The sequence below is a fragment of the Panonychus citri genome, unplaced genomic scaffold (genome assembly GCF_014898815.1).
Source record: "Panonychus citri isolate SS breed McGregor unplaced genomic scaffold, ASM1489881v1 Contig00134, whole genome shotgun sequence".
Classification (NCBI taxonomy): Eukaryota; Metazoa; Arthropoda; class Arachnida; order Trombidiformes; family Tetranychidae; genus Panonychus; species Panonychus citri.
The window spans coordinates 1,528,882-1,552,892 of NW_026515539.1; the positions used below are offsets into that span (position 1 = coordinate 1,528,882).

At 30.7% G+C, this 24,011-nt stretch overlaps 4 protein-coding genes and 1 long non-coding RNA gene across 8 annotated transcripts; 3 read left to right on the forward strand and 2 right to left on the reverse strand.

The window, feature by feature from the left end:
• Positions 1 to 435: 435 nt before the first annotated feature.
• Positions 436 to 1,213, forward strand: LOC128391109 (uncharacterized). Its single transcript, XM_053350954.1, has 2 exons — positions 436 to 857; positions 928 to 1,213. The coding sequence occupies exons 1-2, from the start codon at positions 525 to 527 to the stop codon at positions 1,018 to 1,020; spliced, it is 426 nt and encodes a 141-aa protein (XP_053206929.1). The 5' UTR covers positions 436 to 524; the 3' UTR covers positions 1,021 to 1,213.
• A 6,029-nt stretch (positions 1,214 to 7,242) lies between these two features.
• Positions 7,243 to 13,136, reverse strand: LOC128391589 (LIM/homeobox protein Awh-like). Its single transcript, XM_053351505.1, has 5 exons — positions 12,292 to 13,136; positions 11,610 to 11,751; positions 10,760 to 10,913; positions 10,540 to 10,664; positions 7,243 to 8,240 (listed from the first exon to the last, which is right to left on the reverse strand). Exons 1-5 carry the CDS (start codon positions 12,444 to 12,446, stop codon positions 7,812 to 7,814), a joined length of 1,005 nt encoding a protein of 334 aa, XP_053207480.1. The 5' UTR covers positions 12,447 to 13,136; the 3' UTR covers positions 7,243 to 7,811.
• Positions 13,137 to 14,497: 1,361 nt separating this feature from the next.
• LOC128391590 (uncharacterized) lies at positions 14,498 to 15,536 on the forward strand. Its single transcript, XM_053351506.1, has 3 exons — positions 14,498 to 14,809; positions 14,886 to 15,053; positions 15,114 to 15,536. The coding sequence occupies exons 1-3, from the start codon at positions 14,767 to 14,769 to the stop codon at positions 15,323 to 15,325; spliced, it is 423 nt and encodes a 140-aa protein (XP_053207481.1). The 5' UTR covers positions 14,498 to 14,766; the 3' UTR covers positions 15,326 to 15,536.
• A 69-nt stretch (positions 15,537 to 15,605) lies between these two features.
• On the reverse strand, positions 15,606 to 23,663 carry LOC128391587 (liprin-beta-1-like). 4 transcript variants are annotated; one of them, XM_053351499.1, is made up of 9 exons: positions 22,906 to 23,663; positions 20,984 to 21,321; positions 20,812 to 20,898; positions 19,251 to 19,769; positions 18,566 to 19,151; positions 17,379 to 17,502; positions 17,198 to 17,302; positions 16,304 to 17,105; positions 15,606 to 16,212 (listed from the first exon to the last, which is right to left on the reverse strand). In XM_053351499.1, the coding sequence occupies exons 1-9, from the start codon at positions 23,546 to 23,548 to the stop codon at positions 16,033 to 16,035; spliced, it is 3,384 nt and encodes a 1,127-aa protein (XP_053207474.1). In that variant the 5' UTR covers positions 23,549 to 23,663; the 3' UTR covers positions 15,606 to 16,032. The 4 variants fall into 4 exon arrangements, with proteins under 4 accessions (XP_053207474.1, XP_053207478.1, XP_053207475.1 ...); XM_053351503.1 differs by having other exon boundaries at positions 18,662 to 19,151; positions 22,906 to 23,662; XM_053351500.1 differs by having other exon boundaries at positions 18,623 to 19,151; positions 22,906 to 23,662.
• LOC128391591 (uncharacterized) lies at positions 18,275 to 18,632 on the forward strand. Its single transcript, XR_008325830.1, has 2 exons — positions 18,275 to 18,435; positions 18,510 to 18,632. It is a non-coding gene; the product is annotated as an uncharacterized LOC128391591 (long non-coding RNA).
• Positions 23,664 to 24,011: the final 348 nt, after the last annotated feature.

The window sequence follows — 24,011 nt, forward strand, 5'->3', positions numbered from 1 at the left end:
GTAGTCAAGGTTAACAATCAATTTAAATGTCACAATTGAATAACTAACAACAAAAATTATCAAATTCACGAGAATGAAAGTAATCAAATGGTTTAAACTAAACAATCTCTGAGTTTTATCGCTTAATTGTTACGATTGTTAACCAGAAAATCAGTCAATTGCGATTAAATTGAAAACAACTAAGTAATCAAATTGTTAATATCAATATTTTTGCTGAATAAAATATAATCTAAACTTTAAATGTTATTTTGTTTCCATTGAAATCAAAAGTTACTCATCAATTTGTAATAACATCTGATTGTTTATCAATCATCTACATTAACAATTAAACATTAATCAATAATGTAAATAATATAATAATTGATATGGCTGTAAATCAGTTAATTATTAAGATACGATAAAGAAATGTTAATACAGTATAAAAGGACAAAGTAATTAACCGATTAATTTTAGTGTATCTCATTAAGTGTAATCATCAGAGTGTTAAACTGTTTGCTTAATTGTTTATTGTGACAGAAAAATTAATGAAAATGTACAGACAACAATTAACAACACTGATTTTCATCACAATCTTTACTGTGTCAGTTAATTGTTTCGCTATTCAATACGCCAATAAAGCAGCAAATGAATTCACTCCTATTCCCGTTACTGATCCATTGGTTATTGATGATGTTCAGTTCGTAATCAATCAAATTAACTCATTATCATCGTCTAAATATTTGGTTAAATCAATAAGAATTAAAAAAGCGTTTATATTGTTGAAGGAATATGTTAGATTAACATTTGATTTAGCAGCTACGAAATGTGCCAAGGATTCACAAAGCCCTTTGGACAAATGTCCGATTGATAAAACAAAGGTAATTACAATTATATTCCTAATTGAATAATCTACTAAGATAATTAACTAATTGTTGTTTCACTTTACAGCCAATAACAACTTGTGCTGAAGTAATTGTTGACAATACACCTTGGAGAGAGGTCAAGAAAAAGATCACCAATTTCGGCAATTGTAAACCCTAAATTGTCAATGACAATCAATTTGATGATAATTGTGGAAACAAATCCAACCAATCTAAGCTTTAATTGTTGTTAATTGTTATCGTTTTCCAGTTCATCTCCACCGACACAATCACAATAACTTTCGTACCAAATGCTTATAACTAGCTGATTGAATCTTGACAATTAAACATGAAAATGAAGATATAATAACTTATCAACTCGTATTCCAAGTTAATTATCATTAACTATTATCTTACACTTGGATTAATGATCAAATCTCTTTAAGCTCTAAATCGTTGGTTACCTTGAGAGTTGAAAGGTTAATCATTTACTTTGTACCAGGCGAAGCTTTTAAATTAAGACTAACACCCTCGATTGATGCTCCAAGTGAATTTAAACCCGCATCTTTATCCTCAAGGGGCGAGTTTGGAGTTAACAACAAATATCACCATTCCAATGGGTGAATTTTGATCATCACTTTCATGACAATCAATTGATTATTTAAGCTCAACTGATTATCATCACTTTTTATTTGCTCCACTGATTTACTAATCTTGTTTACGTATTAAGATTATCATTCAGATACCAGTGAGAGATTGATTAAAGGTGCAAGTGAATTGTAAGTGCCTATCAAATGCTAATTGTAAAGTGAAAATGTAAATATGATTAACTAAATTGGGGGAAAGGGAGTAGACAATATTAATCACATGTAAACAGATTGTAAACATTGAGAGTAACAGTTAACTGGATTAAGATTTTTTATTATTAATGTTTCTGTTTGATGATGATGATTAGTTGATTGTTGTTAACAAGATGTTGTATTTATTAGTTGTCATCTCGTGTATTTTAATAGCTAAGCCAATTAGAGTATCAACTTTGAAATTTAATTAGCTAATCAGATGTAAAATAATATTAATACTTTGCGATTCACTTTCATTGAAAACATTATCATTCATTTGATTTGGTTATTAGGAGCAATTTGTTTCCATCTCCTTACAACTGGTCAATGAATCTCCATCAATGGTTGTGGTCATCGGAGTGAAAATTATATCATGATAATTATCATGTTATCTGAATTATCTACCTGGTGATTTACTGTTAGTTTAATAACTTCGAGTGAGTGTTAACCTGAATCTCTGTGTTTTTTTTTCATCCTCATCTTTCAAACCCTATACATATTGGGTGGGTGGTAGAGTTGTACAGTGTGGGTATAAAAAAATAGATATTCCAACCCTATAAACCAGAATTTATCTGTTAGAACTTTTCGATTGGTGAAAATTTTGATATTTCTCTTTGAGAACTTATCTGCTCTCTTTGGATTCCAATTGAATCTTTCCGAATATCTTTTAAGAAGATAATTAATCGTAAAGAGTAAACCGAGATTCGAGTTCATAAATTGCGATTCTAATGTCCAGGTAACCTCAAAGTTCATGTTGACCTTGTGAAGGTTAGAAAAGTTGAAAGAACGAAAAAAATGAATACTCAGTCTTGTTATTTGGAAACAGAGAATCATTGAAGCAAATTAAATACAATTAAGGTCAGAGCATAAGACATGGTCATCATGATGGTCATTCTCACCCTGAAAGAAAACATGTTTCCTCCTGATCACAACAATTTCCTAATCAAATAAAATTATCATTTACTTAACACTGGACACAAACAGTAACAATAAAACTCCCAGACAGATTCAACCTTCAACTTTGTCAATGTCCAGGTAATATTATCACAAGTGGACATTACCTTTAAGTGACAACAAAGTGGACATACAGCTAAATAAAAAGTGTGATAACCAAATTATACCAAAAATGTATGGTCCATTTAAATGATCAACAACATAATGTACATGCTGATTAGTAAAGGTATATAATAATTTAGAGATAAACTTCCGGTCAGTTAGCGGAAGTTGATATGATAATTGAATCCAATAGAATCTGAAAACCCATTTGAACATTGATCATCATATTTACTAATTGTTATTATCAAATACATAAAGTGATAAAGGAAAGATACAAACAACATGGACACACACACGCATACACTGATAGACAAACACTCACTGACCATTGAGTGACCATTAAGTGTTTTTATTAGCAAAAAATTATCAACAATAAAGGTAGATTAAGATTAATAAACTCTTGAGATTATAACATTTGATTATCTGTGTTTAGTTTATTATTTTGTTGATGACATTTGATTATTATTGTTATTTTTGTAATACTTTGACTCCCCTTACCCTTGACCATTACAATAAACACAAATACGTGCCTCTGTTAGTTGTTAATAGTGACCAGTTTATGTGTAACTATGTTTTCCAGTGTCCACTAGTACCTTTGGGTATTTTCTTGTCAATGGTCAAGAAGTGACAACTATTGTCCAAAGAAACAGGAAGTACGGTGTAAGATTTGTTGTCCACTATTGTCCATAGGTGTTAATACAATTTAGAATCTTTTATTTTCTCTCTCTCTCTTCTTATGGTCACTTCAATGTTTGACCTCACAATCTACAAAAGATGATGATCAAAAGTGAAGACGACAAAAGGTCAGTTTATCTTCATTGATAATTTTCTCTCTCTCTTATTTTTTTGCTATTCAAAGGTTGTTTAGGTTTATATCTTTGGTCATCTTGTCACCACTGACCACTGACATAAAGTTAATAATCATTTGGTACCATAATCAATATGTTGGACATTCACAATTTGAACATACTAAATTCAATTATATTAATATAACAATTTTTTACCTTAAGTGTCATTATTGATTGTTGAGATTTAATAATAATAATATTATACAATTTGCTTGGACAATTATTATCTCAATAAAAAAAATACAATTGAATTAACCACATACACAATTTAAAAGTAATCGTGATAATTTAACAACAATCAACAACAATGTTGATAATCATAATAATGATCATCTAAAGATATCAAGTGTCACCCAGTTTTTTTTAATATAAATTCCGATTTAATATCATCATCAAATTGTGATAACAATCAAATAAGGTTTATCACCTTGATTAATTACAAGAAAAAAATGAAACTTGATCAACTTAATCTCAACGCTTTCTAAATGTATTGTAAGTTGATTAGTGAATTTGCAGAGATGAAGGGTAACCATTGAAATTACTTGAAGATGAAACCGAAGATGAAGATGAGAGAGAGAGAGAGAGAGAGAGACGAGATGATAAAGTGAAAGAAAGAGGAAGAGGCGTAAATTGGTGACCTCTCCCATTCTCTCCCCGCTCTTCTCAAGGGAAGTGACTATTTTATCCTCCAGTGGGTATGCGAGTGGGAAAATACCTCGAGAAAAGTGTCTATGGTAAATGTTACCTTTTAAAAGTAACTTATTAGCAGAGAGAACTGAAGATGAACAAATGATAATTTATTATCGAATTTGTATTTAATTTCGATTAGTTTTAGAACATAAATTAGAACTTTTTTTTATTATTCTTTTCTATTTTTGATATATTTTAAATCCCATTTCCATATATATATAGATCTAGAGTATTCATCACTTTCGAGATATTGTATCTGAAACCAATTAGAATTTCATCTTCATGATAACTATTTAGTATCATGAGTTATCACCCTGAGGATATTTACTATTGAACAAGTGTTGAGTTTACTTGGGATGATAAAAAGGAAGATAAATGATGATAAAGATGAAGCGATGTATTCAAAGTTCTGTATATATAGATAAATTAAGGAATTTGGAATCACAACTTTCTCAGAAGAACCAGAACTTTTTTTTTCTCCTTCTAATCTAATATATTTTATAGATGGAAATGATTTTCACCTTTTATGACAGAATTCTCATGGAGGTGTATCATGGAGAGAAAGTTTCATCAACTGATTCATTATTCCGAACATGATATGTATCAGTAAGCAAAAGAGAAGCGAAATCTTTTCATGGGGAAAAAGAAGAAGAAAAAAATTGGATTTGTTTTTTTTTCTCTCTGAGATTAAAAGTTTTTTTCTTCGCTCTCTTCTGGTGATATTTTCATTCTTAAAGGTGAATCGTATCCAATTGATTTTCCCTTTACAGGGGAACACCAAATATATACAACAGAATTGTAATAATCACCATGAAACTACTTCCTGATTTTTTTCTTCTCAAATAAATTAATGAGTGAATGGGAAACGGAAACAAAGGAAGTGAGTGAACCTTTTTTACGATTCTGGTATCATTAGAATCTTTTTTTTCTCCTATTCGAATTACCTGAGTTCTAATCATCAAACTTATCTATCTAATGAGAGAATCAAATTATTCATCATCAAGATTATTTACATGAAAATATTCAATTGATTATCATTAACATTTCAAGTTATCTTTTTGTACATTTGTCTTTCTCATTCATTATTTTTCACCATGAGAGGATTTCATGATAAATATGGATGAGAGAGAGAGAGAGAGACTCATATTGAGTGAGATACAAAAAAAAACAAGAATGATAATAAGCCAGAGGTATTCAGTATTCAGTTGGAATAATATTATTGTGAGAATTTTTTTTCTTTTCTCTCTCCCACTTCGACTATGAAACTTTTACCTTATTCATCTTCTTGCTTATCATCATCATGTTTCTCATCATCGAAGAGAAAAAAAGAGAGAGATAAGATGAATGATGAAAGGAGGGTATTCGGGGGAGGGGAAGGAATGAATGTTATATAGGCTGGAAAAGACATTCTCATTGGTTGAATTTCGAGTTGGAACATTTTTACACGCCCTTTTTTTCATCTTCATCATACTTGTGTATTAACATTTAGTTCAGCAAATATTTTCATAACTAGATCAATATTATCATCCACGTGACTCTCAGGTCCTTTTTTATTACCTTATAGACTTGAAGATGTTATTATTATATTATCAATATGTATGTATAAGTTTATTTGATCATAATAATACAACAGGTAAACAAATTAATTTAATTACAAGACGAGTTTTTCTGTCTTTTTGTTATTCCTTAATTCAGTTCAGTTTCATCGTCATCATCATCATGATAGACAAGCAGACAAATAATAGTACATGTTATGTATGATGAAAACTCAGCGAGTGAAGATAACTTTTTTTTTCTTTGCTAATTGCTGGATAGAAATACGAGTTAATTATATAATTAGTTAATTGATGATAATAGTGATGATTAATAATCGCAAAGTTTATGAATTGAATTACTCATTTGCTTTTTCTCCCCATGAACTTACCTGTTCAGTTTAGGATTTTTTTACCTTTCAGAATTTTGAATTTCGCCTGAACTTTGCTCGACGATTTTGAAACCAGATCTGAATCTTATTCACTGGGAGATTTAATTTCAATGAAAGTTCAGTTAAACACTTTGAATCAGGATAATGGGTTAGATTGTAAAAAACATTTTCCATTGAATTGATTTGCCTGAGGGTGAAATTTATCCGAGTTCGTCTATAGTTTGATGATGAGGATGAAGATGAAGATGAAGGTGAACTGAGTTGTAATTGATTATATCTTTTAGATTGAAACAATGAACCAGAAACTGAATCTAAATTATTATCCGTTGATTGATTTTCATTAATCAATTTAACCATTTCATTAGTTTCACAGTTGAAATTATCATTTTCATGGTAATAATCTGATTGATTAAATTGATGTCCAAAGTTATTTGAAAGTTGATCACAAACTTGATGATTAGAAACCAAATTGATTTGATCACTAATCACATTGAAAAGTGATGATGATGAGGAAAGGTGATTAACTTGATTATCCATGAATATTAGTTAATCTTTTCCGATGGATTAAAAGTTCACTGATTTGATTGTTGAGACTAAAACTTGATCAATATTCATTGAATATTCATTTGAAACTGAAACATTGGTGATTTATTTTTAACCAATAAACAAACAAAACAACATCATCACTCTGAAGGATGAAGATAAAGATTAGGATGATAAAAATGAGGATAAACTGAAAGATAATAATCAGAGGGATTAAGATTGACAGAATTATCTTAATTATCTTGATTAACACTTCCTCCATCGTGGTAACAGAAATACAGTTTATCAATCAACCAGAAATTCAAGACTCAGCAAATTCAATCAATGATTTATTTTTAATCATTACAATTTAATGTGTAACCTCATTGATATTGAACAATTAATTAATTGCTCACTTAAATATCTAATCAGTGAAAGTATCAATTGATTTTCATAGTTACTTTTTTGTTAGTCTATCTAATTGTTATTAACTTTGTTTTTTTTTCACTGTTCATTCAAAATCATTTAATGATTCAAATTTTTAATTGTTATCATCAATTTATGTTAATCTGTTGATTAGAATTACAATTTAGTTGTTTTGTTTTCAATAGTAATTAAGGGTAATGATTAACAGAATAAAACTTAATCTTATTTTTTGAGTGTTTTGGAAAAAGTTAAATATAAATTAATTGTTTTGAGATGAAAATTATAACCAAATTACAACGAATTGGAGTTTTTTTTTGTTCTTAAATATAATATTTGTACATTTTGCGTCGAATCTTGAGAAAAAGAAGTGGAACTGGGGGAAAAAGAGGAAATTCGACAAGGGGAAAAAGTTCTAGATTCGAGGATTAAGATCTTTTCATGTTATGTGTTCGTTGCCCATTCCAGACTCATGATGATGATAAAGTGGCAGATGATTTAATTTACACATGAAGGTGGGATTGCATTTAAATAATAGTCTTACTTGATGAGCATCATGATGATCAATTATTGATGATGATGAACACAACCTTTGTCATGATGATGATGATGATGAAATTGTACGTATCAGTTAGATGAGAATTGGTATGATGATGATGATGAGAATGAATTAATTTGAATTGCCATCAGAACAGTGAGCATTTGAAAGAGACCAGGATTGATTTGAATTGGAATGAATTTCACCCACAGTATTACCACCCCAAGAGGAACCGGAAGTATTCCCAGAACTTGTACCAATACCAGAAATACTATTATGAACATTGCCACCATTAATATTTCCACCACCACCACCAATACCTCCACCATTACCACCGATAGAACCTCTTGTCCCACCTTGTCCAATACTCGCTATGCTAGAACCATTACCAAGTAATCTAGAGTTAATTACAGATTCACCGACAATTGGAACGCGATTTTTGTTCAAATGTTTCTTTTGACGAGCTCGTGAATTTTGAAACCAAACTTGTGTCACCCGTTTAGAAAGTCCAGTTGTATTGGCTATCCTTTCGAGATCTTGACCATCCGGATTAGAATCAGTCTGTAAACAATTAGTAGAAAATCATTTTAAATTGTGAAAATAATTTAACGAAAATTCAAAGTCAAAAACCATAACAATAATTTTGCTTTCTCTTTGATAACCACACAGCACAAATACCCATGAATACCCTTAAATATATTGCATTAAATTTGACAATTGATTGTAGGTCAAAATGTGATAATAATAAAGTAACTGTTAGTTAACTGATACTCTTCACGAGAATACTTATCAGAACAATCAAATTGTAAATTGTTACAATCAAAAGGGAAATAACAAAAAGTGTGACATAGAAAATACAACTAAACCATTTTACTCGATAGACTATTATGGGTAATATAATAGCACTCAAGGTACAATAAGGAAATAAAGATGAGAGGAGGAGGAGGAAGATGAGGAAGACGATGGAGGGAATAGAGATTGAGGTTGGTATTGGTGGTAAAAAATAATAATAATGTGATATAAGAAACAACAACAATAATAATATTTGATAGATAACAATGAGAATAGTGAAAATATTGTTACACTAAAAGAGGAAAGGGGAAGGTGGGGAAAAGTTTCTCGATTCTTTTGTGTTCGAACATTTTCCTCTTCCTTTTCAACATGTATACGACTTTTGTATTGCCCCTTTTATTTGACCCTGGCCCGTGTGTGCCCAAGAGAGAGAGAGAGAGAGAGAGAGAGAGAGACGACATTGAAGCGACAATTACAAATTCGAGACTTGAAACCTTGCGAATCTTTTTCCATTTGTACTTTTTTTTGTTATGTTTTTCTGTCTTCGAGTGGGGAAGTTACTGTTAAAAAAGCATTTGAACTGTTCGATTCCCTCCTCTTCTTTTTCATCTAACACCTCAACCCACACTGAGCACGATAAAGAGAGACAAGGACTCGACGAGGTGTCAATACAAAGGCGAAAATGTCAACGGCTTCAAGAGTAAATTAAAAAAGGACTAAAACTATTCGGATGACAATCAAAAGTTAACGAAACTTTTTTTTCAGTACAATGTCACTTGCATAGACACACACACACACACACAATAAGCATTTATAATCATCAAATAATGATAATAAAAATGCTGAGTGTTATCTGTGTGTGTGTGTCAATGTTTAACTTGATTATCATCATCTTATTGTGTCGATACTGTTTATATTGCAACGATAATAAAGTTTATCATTATATGCATACAAATTAATATTGAATGATGATCAACATCAAAAGGACATCTCTCTCAATGGTGATAATGAAAGTAAGAAAAAAAAATGATAAAATAAAAGTGATTTTACTTTGAAAGATTCATTTTCACATCGATTAACAATCAAGTTGAACAATATATAAATCATTTTGTATCTGATTTAGTGTGTGACTTGGTGATCTAAGTGTCTTATAGATTCCTGGGCAAAAGGTTCACCATGTAGGAGACAAAAATTAGCATCAATGAGTTTCTGCTTGCGGCAAGAACATTATATTATATTAGATATCGTGGTTACTTTTTTTCTGTCAAATAAACTGATTGTTATACATCTCATGGTTTTATCATCTCTGTTTCTTTCCTTTTTCATCCTCATCCTCATCTTCTTTCATCCTACCTCACCTCTCTCTCTCTCTCTCTTCACTAGGTTGTAACATAATAAAATCTCACACTAAATGAAGCAAATGATTGGGTGGTGGGTTGTAGTGTAGGTACCATTTTGAAGTCAATGAAAAAGCAGCGAGAGGAAAAGGAGAAGAGGGAAAAATTTCATTCAGTTTGTTTTCACTTTTGTTGCTGTGTTTGCAAGAGGATGAAAAAGGAAGATGATGAGGAAGATGATGATTCCCTTGGATTTTTCCTCTCAACATGTATACATGTGTATGTGTGTCTGATGATGATGATGATGAAGATGGAAGATAATTTGATTAAATAATGTACTTGATTCACTTTTCATTCCTGTTATAATCCCATTTTGTATCTTTGGGTTATATTGATAATAGTACCAGTATATTCATATAATACATTCAATTTTAAGGTTCAAAGAAGCAAAAGTTTATCAAGTTATATAATATTAGTATGATAGTGGTTAGAAAAGTGGGATGATGAATATCAAGATAAAAGATGAGGAAGATGAAAAGATGATGAACACTTTTTTATGTCGAACTATTTGATTTCTCTCTCAATCTCTCTCATCCCAATATCTTCATCCAATTGATGATTAACAACAATCTTCATGTAAACTTTGAATGAAAGATTATTTTGTAAAGAAAATGTTGTTAATAATCTTACGGATTAATTGTAACAATTAAGATTATATTGTGATAATTTACCTGGAAATTGTCTTGGAGTATCTTCAGTTGATCTTCGGTAAATGTTGTCCGGACTCTTTTTGTTTTACTTGATTTTGGAGTTGAACTGGACATTGAATCATTGCTACTACTGTCATGAGAATCACCTAAGAGTAAAAGTTAAAGGTCAATGATTAGTAATTTGATTGATTGAAAATCATGGTGATCGCTGTTGGTGCTAATCATGAATTTCAAGACTTACCTTCACTTGTTACGCCGAAATGAAGCTTACAAAGTAATCTCATATCGTCCGTTTGATTATCGATAGTAAATTGTTCACCAGTACTTAATTGTCGTTGACATAAATCACAGGCAAAACATGCTAAATGATATACATGGGATCCGGCGCGTCGAACCTGTAAACATGAAAGATAATCAGATTTAATTGCGAGAAACAATAACAATCAATGGAGGAGAAAATTTGTAAACTACACATGATAGTTAATTATGATATTCTATCGGTTATAGGATCAACACTATTACATCATTATCATGTTCGAGAGTGGGTATTGAGTAGAAAGGATGAAAAAAATGTTAATCCAATCAGAAATAAGATGTTGATGAATATGAGAAGAAGAAAAAAATATGAAGGAAAAGTCAATGGAATACAATTGAATAATAACTGAATCAATTTACAGAAAAGGAGACAGAAAGAGAAACAGAATTGAAATGATAAAGTGGGTATTCAACATTCACCTCAAGGGTATTTCAGAATTTTTGACAATCCATACTCAAGCCAATAAGCAAACATCAAGATGGAAAAGTTGTAAATGCTTTCTGAATTATTCAACAATATTCAGCAAACATGATTATCATTGATTAACATGCTCATCATCAGAATCAAATAGAAGAAAAAAAAAACAATAATTTAATTCAATTTATCATGAATAACAATCTTGTTAAAATAGTAACTGAATAATGAATGAAGATTCTTGAATTTCCAATGGAAATGTTGTACTGATCAAGTTTCTGGAAACATGGTGATCAGTAATCTCACAAGGGTGTGACACAATATCAATGGGAATGATTAACAATTAAAACTAATCACTTACCCAATCACTTGGTGATATAATCCGGTAACACTTTGAACACTTAACACTAACTCGAGATAATTTAAGATAATCAGATTTACAATAAATACGACCATTTCTTAGGAAACATGATGAACTTAATGATTTTTCACATTCGCAACATCTGAAAAACAAACACGATGAAACAATTAGTTGATTGTTACAGTTACAATTAACAAAAAGGTGAACAAATTTGTAAGAAACTTTTTTTGTATTAATATTAATCAATTGGTGGTGATGATGGTTTAGTGTTTTTTGTTAATGTTGATCGGGAAAAAAAAAGTTTGTATATCAATTTGATTTTTATTACTAATGCTCATTGATCCTTATCCACGATGTAATCTTAATCCAATAATAGTTGATAATACTGTTGAGCTAATCTGATATCTATTGTGATTTGTGAAGCTAATATATACTTCAATTGTTATTAGTTGATCTGACAAGATTATAATCTGAAAAAAACCTTGACAGCAATATGAATATATTGTGTGTTGTAAAAAGGTAAATCAAAAATGCAAGGTAAATGTGATAATATTGATTAAGATTAATTGTGTCAGCACGTTGACTTTTCAATAATCAGCTGATGGATCGAGAGAGAGGAGAGAGAGAGAGAGAGAGAGAGGGTTGGGTGGGGGAGATGGAAAATGAATTGGAAGGTAATTACCTGAGACAATCGGTGTGCCATTGGTGTTGATGTCCAGCAACTAAGGCTATAAATGGTGCGGTCAAGAGTGAAAGTCCACAGCCGAAACATGAGTGTATTGAGTGGACAGTGGGGTTTGTTGGTGGTGGTGTTAAGGGTTCGTTAAGAAGAGACATAATTTGAAGGTTAAATATTTATATGAGAGAGAGAGAGAGAAAAAGAGAGATGGAGATGACAATCAATGTAACAATCAAGTTAATCACTGTAAATTGAAGTAAGTGGAGACACAGAGAGAGACACACAATCAATTGATTGCAAATGATTTACTTTTTTTTGCAAATCCCAGGTGAAAAGATGATAACAACAATTAACCATCATCTTGTAATAACTGTAATCATTTATTAATCAGTAGGTAAATCAATTGGGTGGCAAATTAAAACACAAGAAAAGAAAACAACAAAAAGTTAATCAATTGATTTTAACAAAATGATTTTTCCAAAAACGAAACAAAAAAAAAACCAATAACTTGAATTAGCAAAAAATAAAAACTTATCAACACAAATCAAGAAATTGTATCAATCAATCAATGAAAAAGTAAATTAGAATAATGAAAAACGATTGATAATCAACACAAGACACTTAATACTGTTGTTGTTTTATTGATGATTAAGATGATGAGGATGAAGATGATGATCACTTTTAAGATGATGTTGATTCATCAAGTTAATTGTTTACAAGGCGACATGTAAATTGTAAACTTGAGTGAGTAAATGAGTGGAAATAAACAATTGATTTCTCTTGGTTAACTTGATTACTAAACTACGAGTTAATTGTTGATCTGTTGATCTGTTGTTGTTTATGTCGTCGCGAACTCGAGTTGAATGGTTTTTTGTACATTTGAACATAAAAACTTACATAGATTACAGAGAGACCTTAAAGTGCGCAAACGTGCTTGATGTTTTATCCACTCGACTTTTTTTCTTCCATTTTTATCTCTCTCTCTCTCTCTCTCTCTTTCTTTGTGGTGGATATATTTTTTTCCTCCTTCCTCCACCTCCATAAGATAATCCTCCTTTCACTTGACTCAGAACAGGGATTAAGATTAGCCCGAGAGTTTATCCCTTTCCTTTGGATCGATCCGACTTGATGATGCAACCTTTAGTACTTTTCCCATCTCGATATTGAGAATTGTTGTTTTTCTTGTGATAGTTGTGATTTGTTAATTGTTGATTAGTTTGTCACAATTACAAGTGCATGTATTTAAGCCATAAAGTTTATCGTCAATTTATCAGCGGGGGTATTTATTTTACTCTTTGCGGATTAAATGATAGGATCAACTTCCAGCTGATTGGATTTATCAACTGTTTCCTTTTCCGAATCATTATTCTGAAAGTTTCTGTCTACTTATTTAGTTTTAATGTTCACTGGTGATTATCGGTCTCTGTTGTGATCTTTTTTTTTCATGGGAAAATCTTCAAACCTTTTCCAAGCTGAACTTGGCTCATCTGTTGACCATAAACACTAATCCATTGTCCAGTTGACTTTTTGGTTCACTTGAATTTACTTAAAGGCTCACAAATAGGGATATTTACATGTGTTCAATGAGAACGATAAGTGGACTTTATTGACCTCTATTCGTTTTTCAGAGCCATCGGTTAAAGGGCAACAAATGACTCTAATAATGACCACTGTCCATCGTATCATTTGTATATATGATATGCTGATAGTTCATTGGGGAAATAATTTATTATGGTTAATAAATTGTGTTGATCAATCAGCTGATGAACTTGAGTGAATTAGGTATTGAATAAAGTGGCTAATTGTTGATGATTAGGTTGTTTTAATTGTTTTGTCATTTTTTTTGTTATATTAACTTGAATGAAATGATTACCACTTGATTGTTGACTGTTTTTAATTGATATCATCAAAATCTTTAGGTAATTTCTTATATTGATTGATTGTAATGTTACCGACGTTGATAAGATATACCATATGAGATGAGCTATTAATTAATCACAATCATCAGCTATTAACAATCAAATTGAAGGTGAAAAATCAAATTAAGTTTCGTTTCAATCAAGTGTAAGTAACAACAATCTAACTAGTATTGTTATTATATTCATAGTGTATTAATTGTGAGTTAATTGTTAAACTGATCAGTTTTGTTTCAATGTTGGAATACTGAAAACAACAATCAATTACTATTAAATCAATGGTAAGTTTTTTAATTTAATTGATTTCTTTTTGACTTTTCATTCCGATAACAATTAAATTCATAATACATGTTATGAGTAATTGTGATTAACTTTTGATTGTTGTTTTGCTTCATCATGATGAGAGGTGAGAGTGAATCAACATTCAATTGTAATTATCATCTCATCGGCTGTTTAGAAATTGAATTTCACTCTTAATTACAATCAAGATTTGTATCATCAACATCAAATCTTTTACCTTTTAAACTTAACAATTAACTTTACAATTGATTATCTTTACAATATGCTCATCTTTACCTTTCTAATTGTTTCCATGTTCCTACCTGGTAAGTTTACTATTTAGCTGTTAACTCAATTCAATTGTTGTTCTTGATTGTTGGACTAATTGTGTTTTTGGAATAGGAATTTATTCAATTAGATGTTATCAATGTGAATATCATCGATGTCCAACATTATCTAATTGTCGAGAAGTTCGTGATATTTGTACAGTTAACAATTTCCAACGTTGGGATGTCCGACAAGTTGAATGTCCAGGTCCATGTGAGACACATTTAGTTAGTGATCCGAATGGTAAGTCAACAATTAACGTTTAATTGGTCATTTTCACCATTTTAATTGTGAACAATTTAGGTAAAGTGATTAAATGGCATCGAGGTTGTTCAACTCAAGCAATGCCGACCAGAGGTTCGTCCGTTAACATTTGTGAGACCATTTATCGAGTCGGAATTAAGGAAGACATTTGTACCTGTTCAGGTCATTTATGTAACTCCTCATCTAACCTACGATTACAATTAACTGTAATTTCACTAATTACAATCACTCGATATTTATTACTGACGTGATCAACTAATTTCTAACCAAGAAACTCAATCAAGTGTCTCCATGTTTCCTCCTGGATCTCAACCAATTCCATAAGAATTAATCTATAAATTTTTTTATCCGAACAATTTGTTAATTGTTCATACCAATTGTAATTCATCTCAACAAAATGCTTGCCCAAGTCACTTTAATTAACAAGGAAGTTAACCAACAATGATAAAGCATTTAACTATATTCACAATTTGTTTTGTCATTTCTCAATCAGTGAACAACTTGAATTACTCTGATCATCAACAGTGAGTATTAATTTGATTGTAATTGTCAGGATGGTTTAATCATCAAAAGTTTTATGCTTTTAACATAACAATATAAAAAACGTGTTACATTATCATAGTTGCAACTAAATGGCAGGTAAAATATTGATTTGATTGATTAAATTGTTGTTCATTTAATCCAGTTAAGTGTAAATTTAGAGATCAGGTGAATCAAATCAAACACTGGATTTTATATCCAGTATATTAGTGTAATACCAGAGATTTTATAATAAAAAATGTTTAAATTAAAAATCATTTCTTCATATTATCCGTTATTGATTGGAAACTAAACTTTTTTTTTCGCCAATCAAAGTGATCAATTAATTGTTGATTACACTACAATTCAATCCATCGCTTCCATATGACTGATATGATAATAGTTACTTTCTGGAGGGCAATAAGTTTGTAGTTAACAATTAAACTTGAGATTCACTTTGTAGAAACATTTTGTTGTCAATTGTTGTTGCATTAATATTATCATCATTATCATCTGAAGATTGTTTAATTTCATTATCATCCATTGGACAAACAAGATCATCAAGATGTAGATCAGTTTTCAATCGCCTTTTGATGATGGAAAATTTAACATTCTTAACCTAATAGAAAGTAAATAGAAACAATTAATGTATATTAATAATTAGCTTTCTAATTGTTGGAAGAAAAGAGAGAAACATTAATAATACTTACAGAGATTTTGGATGAAGGTGTTAAAATAGGATTGTTTGAACGGTATTCTCGTTTCATTTGAACTAAATCAAAGCCGATTAGTTGATTAAAATGGGTTGCAATGTGTCTTCGTAATAGGGTTCGAGAGCTTGGAATGCTGAGTAAACTGGCCAATAGATCACAATCAAATGCTGGTTCGTAAATGATTAGAGCACCATGAATACCGCTTCCTCTTAGATTAGGTGTGTATTCAGATAATTCAATTGATCTTAACCATTCCATTACTCTGTGACTTGTCCATTGGGCGATTTCCTCGGGTTTCCAATCATTAGATTTAATTTCTGATGAAGGTGCTCGTCGCTTCAATGTGTCTGTGTTAAAATGTGTTGATCGTAATAGTTGAATACCTCGTCGAATTGAATAATAATGAACCTTTGAATTGATATTTAGGTGAACCAAATCTTGGACAGTTAATCTATGAAGTACAGCACCGTCGATTCGACCATTGATAAAGTTTTCCTTATACTGTGGTAAACCGATATCGTCGAGCCAACGAGCTACCCAAAGGTAATCCAATTGATGAGCTTGACGGGTTAAAGGGTCAACATCGTTATTTACGAAGGTCAATGCGAGGCGTAACTTTTTCCGATGAAGTTTATTCTTGATTCCAAGATCTTTTTCAAGCTCTGAATCTGATAAACTCAATAGGTGATCTCCGCTTTTAATTGATCGTCGACAAGAATCACTGTACATTCCAAGGCCAATCATGCTTAACCATTGAGCCAGCAGAATATTATCCAACCTTGAGAAAGGTAAATTAACTCTGGAATATAAAGAAAAAGAAATTATATCAAATCAAATTAGATTAATTTTCCAAATGAAGAGATTATCGTTCTCTCTCTCTCTCTCTCTTACTCGATTCTACGTCTTTCACCAGCGACCAGTCTTGGACCTGTGGTAGCTCGGATTCCACCTCGATTGAAACCATTGTCGTTGAAATTGGAATCAGATCGCTTGATACTATTAAACAAAGAGAGACGATAATTTAAATATTAGCAAAAATAGAAATACAATATTAGAAAATCAATGTTATTACATTGAGAAAAATTTCTTTATCCCTTTGGCTTTATTATCCTTGTTTCCATTGGTGTTTGGACCAGTCGATTGATATATATCTGGATTAGATGATTGTGATCTTCTAGTGGTTTGATCATCTTGAGCTGTTAATCAAAAACAAGAGATACAATTAAAAAAAATGAGAATAAAATATTAACAGAAATGGACGAGGAAAAATAAAATTAACATCAATGGAAAGAGTTAGTCACAGTAAATGATTTGTAAGAAAAAAAAACTGTATCATGCACCCAAGCTTGAATAGTAATGGAGAATGAAAAATTGATTAAAATTAAGCTAAGGCTTAATTGTTGAGATTAGGTAACAATCAATGAGGAAAAACAATTGATGAGATACAGAAAAAAACACAACAACTTATGACAACAAAAAAACGGTGAGCATGAGACACAATCGGTCGGGTGAACAAATGACAAACCTTTAAGTTAAAAGATGGTGGATAAAGGATGAGAATCAATGATAACAATTAGAACAAATAAAAGAAAGAAACAATTAAAATTAATTGTGGAAATAAATCATACAAATAACCAAAAGAAACAATGAAAATAATCAGATGATTGAAATTAAATCAATGATAAAGTAAAAGGTGAAAAGAGTAAACAGAAAGAAAACCAATCAGGTTTCAAACAAATTCTATTCTCTTCAACAGGTGAAAGTAAACAGAGAATCATTAAATTAACAGAAAAAGAAAAGATATTAATTAATTAATTGTTAACAATTGATTCTAATTGTTTGTAATCACAAATGACAAGAAGAAACAATTTATCAAAAGTGAGAATAAATTTTCGAAACAGTGGCTCCATCTGTTGTTCTCGCGAGAAACAATCAACAGGTGATTTTCTGTTTAGATTATTGATCAAAAATCTAAGAACTGAATTTAGTTTTCTGGTTAACAATTAATGGATTGATGGTGATTTTTTCTTTTACCAATTAATTGATTGGGGGATAGTGATTAATCTGCTGTGTGTTATAAGCAAACTGTCTAAGGTAAAGGGACTAGATCAACTCGCCGGTCTAGAAGGGTAAGTTTTGTGTTTTTTTTTGTTTACTTAATTAACTAATTTACTGATTATTTATATTGATTGTTTCTCTTTAGATGGTGATTTGTATTGATGGGAAGTGGAATTAAAAATTATATGTAATAACCATCACCTAACTCGGGTGCAGATTGACATCTTTTAGTTTTTTTGAGAGACAAAAAATTCCTACCAAAAGTAACTATGTTAAACTTGGTTCCAAATCCACTACCTGATGATTGATGATAATTGTGTTGATTGTTTGATGAAGAAGATGATAAATAAGATGACAATGGTCGAGGTCGATTGGTTTCACTTGTATAATCTTCACAAGAAGTTAATTGTTGCTGTTGTAATCTCTGGTAAATTTGAGATCCATAGGAACGCGGCATAGTACCATAGAGATTACAACTTCTTTGAGGTGAATATGGTGTTTGCTGATTAATTTGATTACTTTGCTGTTCAACTAATGTATTAGTTGGTGAATTAGATGTTGATGATTTCCTGATTAAACAATGAGGAGAAGCTGATCTACCTCTGTGTCCATTATGAAGACCATTGGCTTGATATCCATTTGATGATGAAGATGAAGACGATGACGTTACCTCTTCCATATGATTATTAACCAATCGACCTGTTGTTGATTGTCCATCATCGTTAATTGTACCAGACCGAGGAACCAATGGAGGTTTATTAGCACATCTTGTTTCATCATCACCATTCTAATTAACGATCAAAAGGAAAATTAGTTTTGATGACAACAAACAAGAGAGAGAGATTGAAAGTCGCCAAGTTGATCACTTTCAAATTGGTTAACTTACTTGTAATGGAGAAACCAAATCATGTCCAACTTTTAACAATAATTGAGCGGAAATTGATCCTCGGATTAACTGTAATTCGGAATCGGATAAAGTGTAACCCGTATTCTTAGCAATCTTGGCCAATGCTAATCTCAATAATCCAGTTTCAGCTTCTCTCTCCAAAAGAGTTGCTTTTAATGAAGCACATTCATTTTCCAATGAACTTAATCGACTAGTTTTCTCTTGATGATTATTGAATTGCATTGATTTAGTTGATGACGATGATGACATTTTACTGGCGGTTGTTGTGGATAATAATGATTCCCTCTTTAAACGAGCAATTTCATTAATCAATGATCGTCGAGTCTCTTCAAGAATCACCTTGGCACAAAGATTACGTTCATGGTCTGAACCAGTGGTAGAAATTGATTCATTTCCATTGGATGTTGGTGTTAATCGGCTGTTTAAATTGTTCAGTGAACATTCAAGTTCCTTGATTCTTTCATTTTGTGATTCAATTTGATCGTTCATCATGTTAACCTTGAAACACCAAAACAAAAACAAACAATAAGTTAATCAAACAAAAAGCTGAAAGTGTAACACAATTAACACACAAGATACTAAAAAAAAACTAAGAATTGAACCAAACAATTAAAAGTAAATATCAGAAACAAGTTAATGTAAGAGATTCATGAAAGGGTGTGTTAGTAACCATGATGATGAATGTTTTTCACAATTTGAACTTGAATTCAAGACTCATGGTAATCTTGTTACATCATAATGAATATTAATTCAATGAAGATGATGAAGATGAAGATAATGATGGCTATGATGATGAAAAGGAGCGAGAGAGCTTAAGGGAGAGAGAGAGAGAGAGTGGGGGAATGTCAATTGTAAATTGATGATGGGTTAGGATGATGATGATGAAGTTTGGAAAACAGGATAGATGATGATGATAGAGCAGAAAAAACTAAGTCCATTGACTTTCTATTAAGTTTACACATCATCCTCATCGCCATCATCTTTATCATCTCTCCATCTTCATTATGTCCTCTTCTTTCAACGATGTAAACTTGAGATGAGGATGATAAACGGAAAGGGAAGATGAGAGGTGATGAAGATAAAGAGAGAGAGAGTCTGGTCAGGATAAAGGAAAGAGGATGAAGATGAAGATGAAGATGAGAAAATGTAAAAATAAATTAAAGTTTTCAAAGTGAAACTTGAAAATAAACTTTACTGTTTTTCTTTCATTTTTTGTCTTTATTTTTGGTTTTCTGATAAATTAAGTTACTTCAATTTGGTAATTAAGTTTAACAAACAATCAAGTTGAAAGTTGCAATTTCAAGGTTGATTTAGTTGATTAGATTATTTTAATTATCTGATTGATTTAATTGTTAACCTAAAACCAAATCAATTTTCACCATCAAAAAACAGTTTGGTAATTTGGTCAGGGTGAGAAAAGCAAATTGTAACCTAAGCTATGAAAGACTTACAACCAATTACTAAATTGTTTACAGATTGATGATTTAATTGAGATTTAATTTGATTATTAACTAAATTAATTGATCAAGATTCAATTTACCTGGTAAACAAGTGTCTCCTTTTCAATGTTCAATGTTTTCAATACATCTTCAAGTAAACCTTTGTCAGTTGATGAATCAATTGATTCCTAAATTATTGTAATGAGAAAATTAAATTTACTTAATGATCACCATTGCTTTGAGAACTGCTTAATTAGCGATTTGAATAATTACCTTTCGTGGATTAATCAGCGCAATTTGAGGTTGATTTGTTGATTGTTGTTGTTGTTTTTGGTCAATTGATGTTGGATAGAAAGTCGTTGTTATATGAACATCACAAGCTGATTGTTGTTGATGATTTATCGGAATTGTTGTTGATGGTGATGATGATGATGATGGTGGAGTTGGGATAAGGAATAAAGTTGAAGGTCTAACTGGATGATTATGATGATGATGAGGATGATAATTAGCTGAATCAATATTACACCGAGAGCATTGATTTGAATTTGAAATTCTGGGCCAAAAATCGGGTTTGATTTGATTCAATTTACCATTTGACCCTTGATTCCAGGCTTTTCAAATATACAATTAAACAATTAAATCAAAGTGAAAACACAATAACAAAAAGACAAAAAGTAATTAACAATCAAAAAATTGACATTTAAACACAAAAATCAACTGATTGTTGACTAAAAGTCTCATCAATTGACGTTGTTGTTATTACGCTGTTGAAAGAGGCAGAAAATTTAAATTGTAAACATTAGATTTTTAATGTACTTGAAACAATTTAAATTCAAACAATTTAATTCATTTCATCCCAACCATTTCATCACGTAAATTTAATCGTGAAACTTGAATTACGACGAAACGTTGGAACGTTTCGTTGGAAAAGTCGAACTTGTTTCTGACGAAAAAAAGAAAATTTTTTTTTCTCTTTTCAGCCTTGAGCAAATTTCACCTAACGAATAGTAATCATTAAGATTATTACTATGATTAAGTAATAATAATCACGGAAGTTAATCAACTAATCAGTTGTAAAAAATGTACGTCTTATGTAATATATTTAATTTTAATTGAATTTGTATGGGAAAGTAAATTGTTAGAATTAAACTTAAACCATTAGCATATCAACCTATTTATGATTAAAGGCTTAATTATAATCACAATCAGTTAATCTTTTTCTGAGGAAAAAAAAAGTTGCAAACAATTATAACTAATTGCATCGTCTTTCATTGTAAAGTTAATTGTCACTCCAATGATAGTTAATCATTTTGATAATATTAATTATTTCGCAACGATCTTAATCAAGATTTGTGAAAATCTATTTTCTGTCTTAAATTGAATTCAATGATTGATTCATTATTGATTGTTAACAATTAAACTAACCCAATAATAAATAAGGTACAACAACAATTCATTAAAAACATTGTATTTAGTTAATAATCTCAATAGGAATGATTAACCTTAAATCACTTAAGTAACAACAATTAAGTACAATTTAATGTTAACCAGTTGATTGGTAAACAATTAAGCAAATTGATTTGGGTTGAAAATGTTTCTCACTTGTTAGCTCAATGGGGATTTTAAATTGTTGCCTTTTCCATCGTGATTATGATTATCATGATTAACTAACCAAAGACCTTAATCATTTACAGTTATTGGATTACATTTGAACTGGAAGTTTGCCTACACGGAAGAGGAAATAAGATTAATACTATTACATAGGAAAGTTAAGATTAGAATGAAACTTTTTTTTTCTCATCTCATTTGATATTATCTTCATGAAGATAATCTCAGTTTTCTGTCATCCTTATCATCTTAATCGTAATCATCATAATCAGTTTGATTTATATAAGATTACAGAGTTAACTTGGCTTTAATTCAATGATTAGGTCTCTTAATTGTTGTTGTTGTTGGTTAGGTTTTTGTTATTCTTGTTGTTCAATCAATGCTTTTAATTACAATGTTTGAATATCAGCTGATTTGATTATCAATCTAACTAATATTATCATGGTTTTGATTGTAATCCTTATAACTGTCAATCATTTAGATGATCAATTAGTTGATTGGTTTTGGTTGTCATTATAATTGTTGAATTTGTGTAATTAAGTTACTATTTTTTTTGAGTTATACATTAAATTGCCTTGACCTCTTACCTGTGATTGATTTAGTTGATTGTGTATGTTGACAATTAGCTGATGTTAAATGACGATAATTATTTTCACCTTGATTGTTATCTTCATCATCTGAATCGTAATCATTTACTTTTCTTGCAACGTTACATTTGCTTAGTACATTTGAGGCCGAACCAAAATCACGACGTAATTGTGAGTAACGACGACGACGTTCAGAACTTTTACTTCGACTTCGACCTCGAACACGACTTGATACTTTGACCTGTTGATGGTCACCAGAAGTAGTTGTAAAAGTATCGCCATCATTTGGAGGATCATCTAATTGCATTCTATTTACACTTGGACCCATTGATTGGGGTCGACGTTGACGATACCGATATTGTCCAGAATTATGATGACCATTGGCATCAATGAGGCCACTGTTGTAATCACTTACTCCATTGAAATGGTCACTTTTATCATTTTCATCTTCATCATCAGCACCATTTAAAAGATTATCATTTAAACTGTTGTAACCATTGTGACCATTATTATTATTACCAATTTCATCATCATCATGTTGATCTGAACTTTCACTCGAATCTGAATCACGAATTAAATATTGTAATGTTAAAGGTTTCGCTCGGGTATAAGCCCGATCAACAGATACCCCACGACGATTCATCTTGAACAATCACCAAACTAAATTAACTATCAAGAGAAACAATTAACTATAAACAAAGAAACAAAATAAACTATTATTCTAACGTTAAGACACCAGAATTGAAAATTAAATTACTCTTGATAACAGTATTTTATCATTTCCTGAGCCACATGAGATTGCTAACATGGTGATGATGATGAAAAGGATGAGGGTTATAATGAAGATGAGGATGAAAGATGAAAAAGCGCATAAACCTTGAGCTTTTTCTGGAACAAAAAATTTTCGATTATAAATAGATCTTAGTCTCTCTCTCTCTCTCTCTCTCTCCATCCTTATCTTCATCATGATCTTTCTTTAGTAACAGTACTTTATCTTCATCATCAGATTCTTTTTCCATTGAACTTGGAAAAAAAATTTCGAAAATTTTTTCCCATGTTACCTAAACTCGAGTTTCTGAATATTTAATATAATTGACCAATGACTT

Excerpts from the sequence above, each read along its gene's own strand:
- LOC128391109 (XM_053350954.1), top strand. The coding sequence starts at position 525 with ATGAAAATGTACAGACAACAATTAACAACACTGATTTTCATCACAATC. Across the intron at positions 858-927 it reads GTCCGATTGATAAAACAAAG|CCAATAACAACTTGTGCTGA; the intron begins GTAATTACAATT and ends TTCACTTTACAG.
- LOC128391589 (XM_053351505.1), bottom strand. The coding sequence starts at position 12,446 with ATGTCTCTTCTTAACGAACCCTTAACACCACCACCAACAAACCCCACT. Across the intron at positions 10,914-11,609 it reads TTATATCACCAAGTGATTGG|GTTCGACGCGCCGGATCCCA; the intron begins GTAAGTGATTAG and ends TCATGTTTACAG. Across the intron at positions 10,665-10,759 it reads TTTCGGCGTAACAAGTGAAG|GTGATTCTCATGACAGTAGT; the intron begins GTAAGTCTTGAA and ends TTTTACTCTTAG.
- LOC128391590 (XM_053351506.1), top strand. The coding sequence starts at position 14,767 with ATGCTCATCTTTACCTTTCTAATTGTTTCCATGTTCCTACCTG. Across the intron at positions 14,810-14,885 it reads TGTTTCCATGTTCCTACCTG|GAATTTATTCAATTAGATGT; the intron begins GTAAGTTTACTA and ends TTTTTGGAATAG. Across the intron at positions 15,054-15,113 it reads TTTAGTTAGTGATCCGAATG|GTAAAGTGATTAAATGGCAT; the intron begins GTAAGTCAACAA and ends TGAACAATTTAG.
- LOC128391587 (XM_053351499.1), bottom strand. The coding sequence starts at position 23,548 with ATGAATCGTCGTGGGGTATCTGTTGATCGGGCTTATACCCGAGCGAAA. Across the intron at positions 19,152-19,250 it reads ATTTGGTTTCTCCATTACAA|AATGGTGATGATGAAACAAG; the intron begins GTAAGTTAACCA and ends ATCGTTAATTAG. Across the intron at positions 17,106-17,197 it reads GGTGAAAGACGTAGAATCGA|AGTTAATTTACCTTTCTCAA; the intron begins GTAAGAGAGAGA and ends TTTATATTCCAG.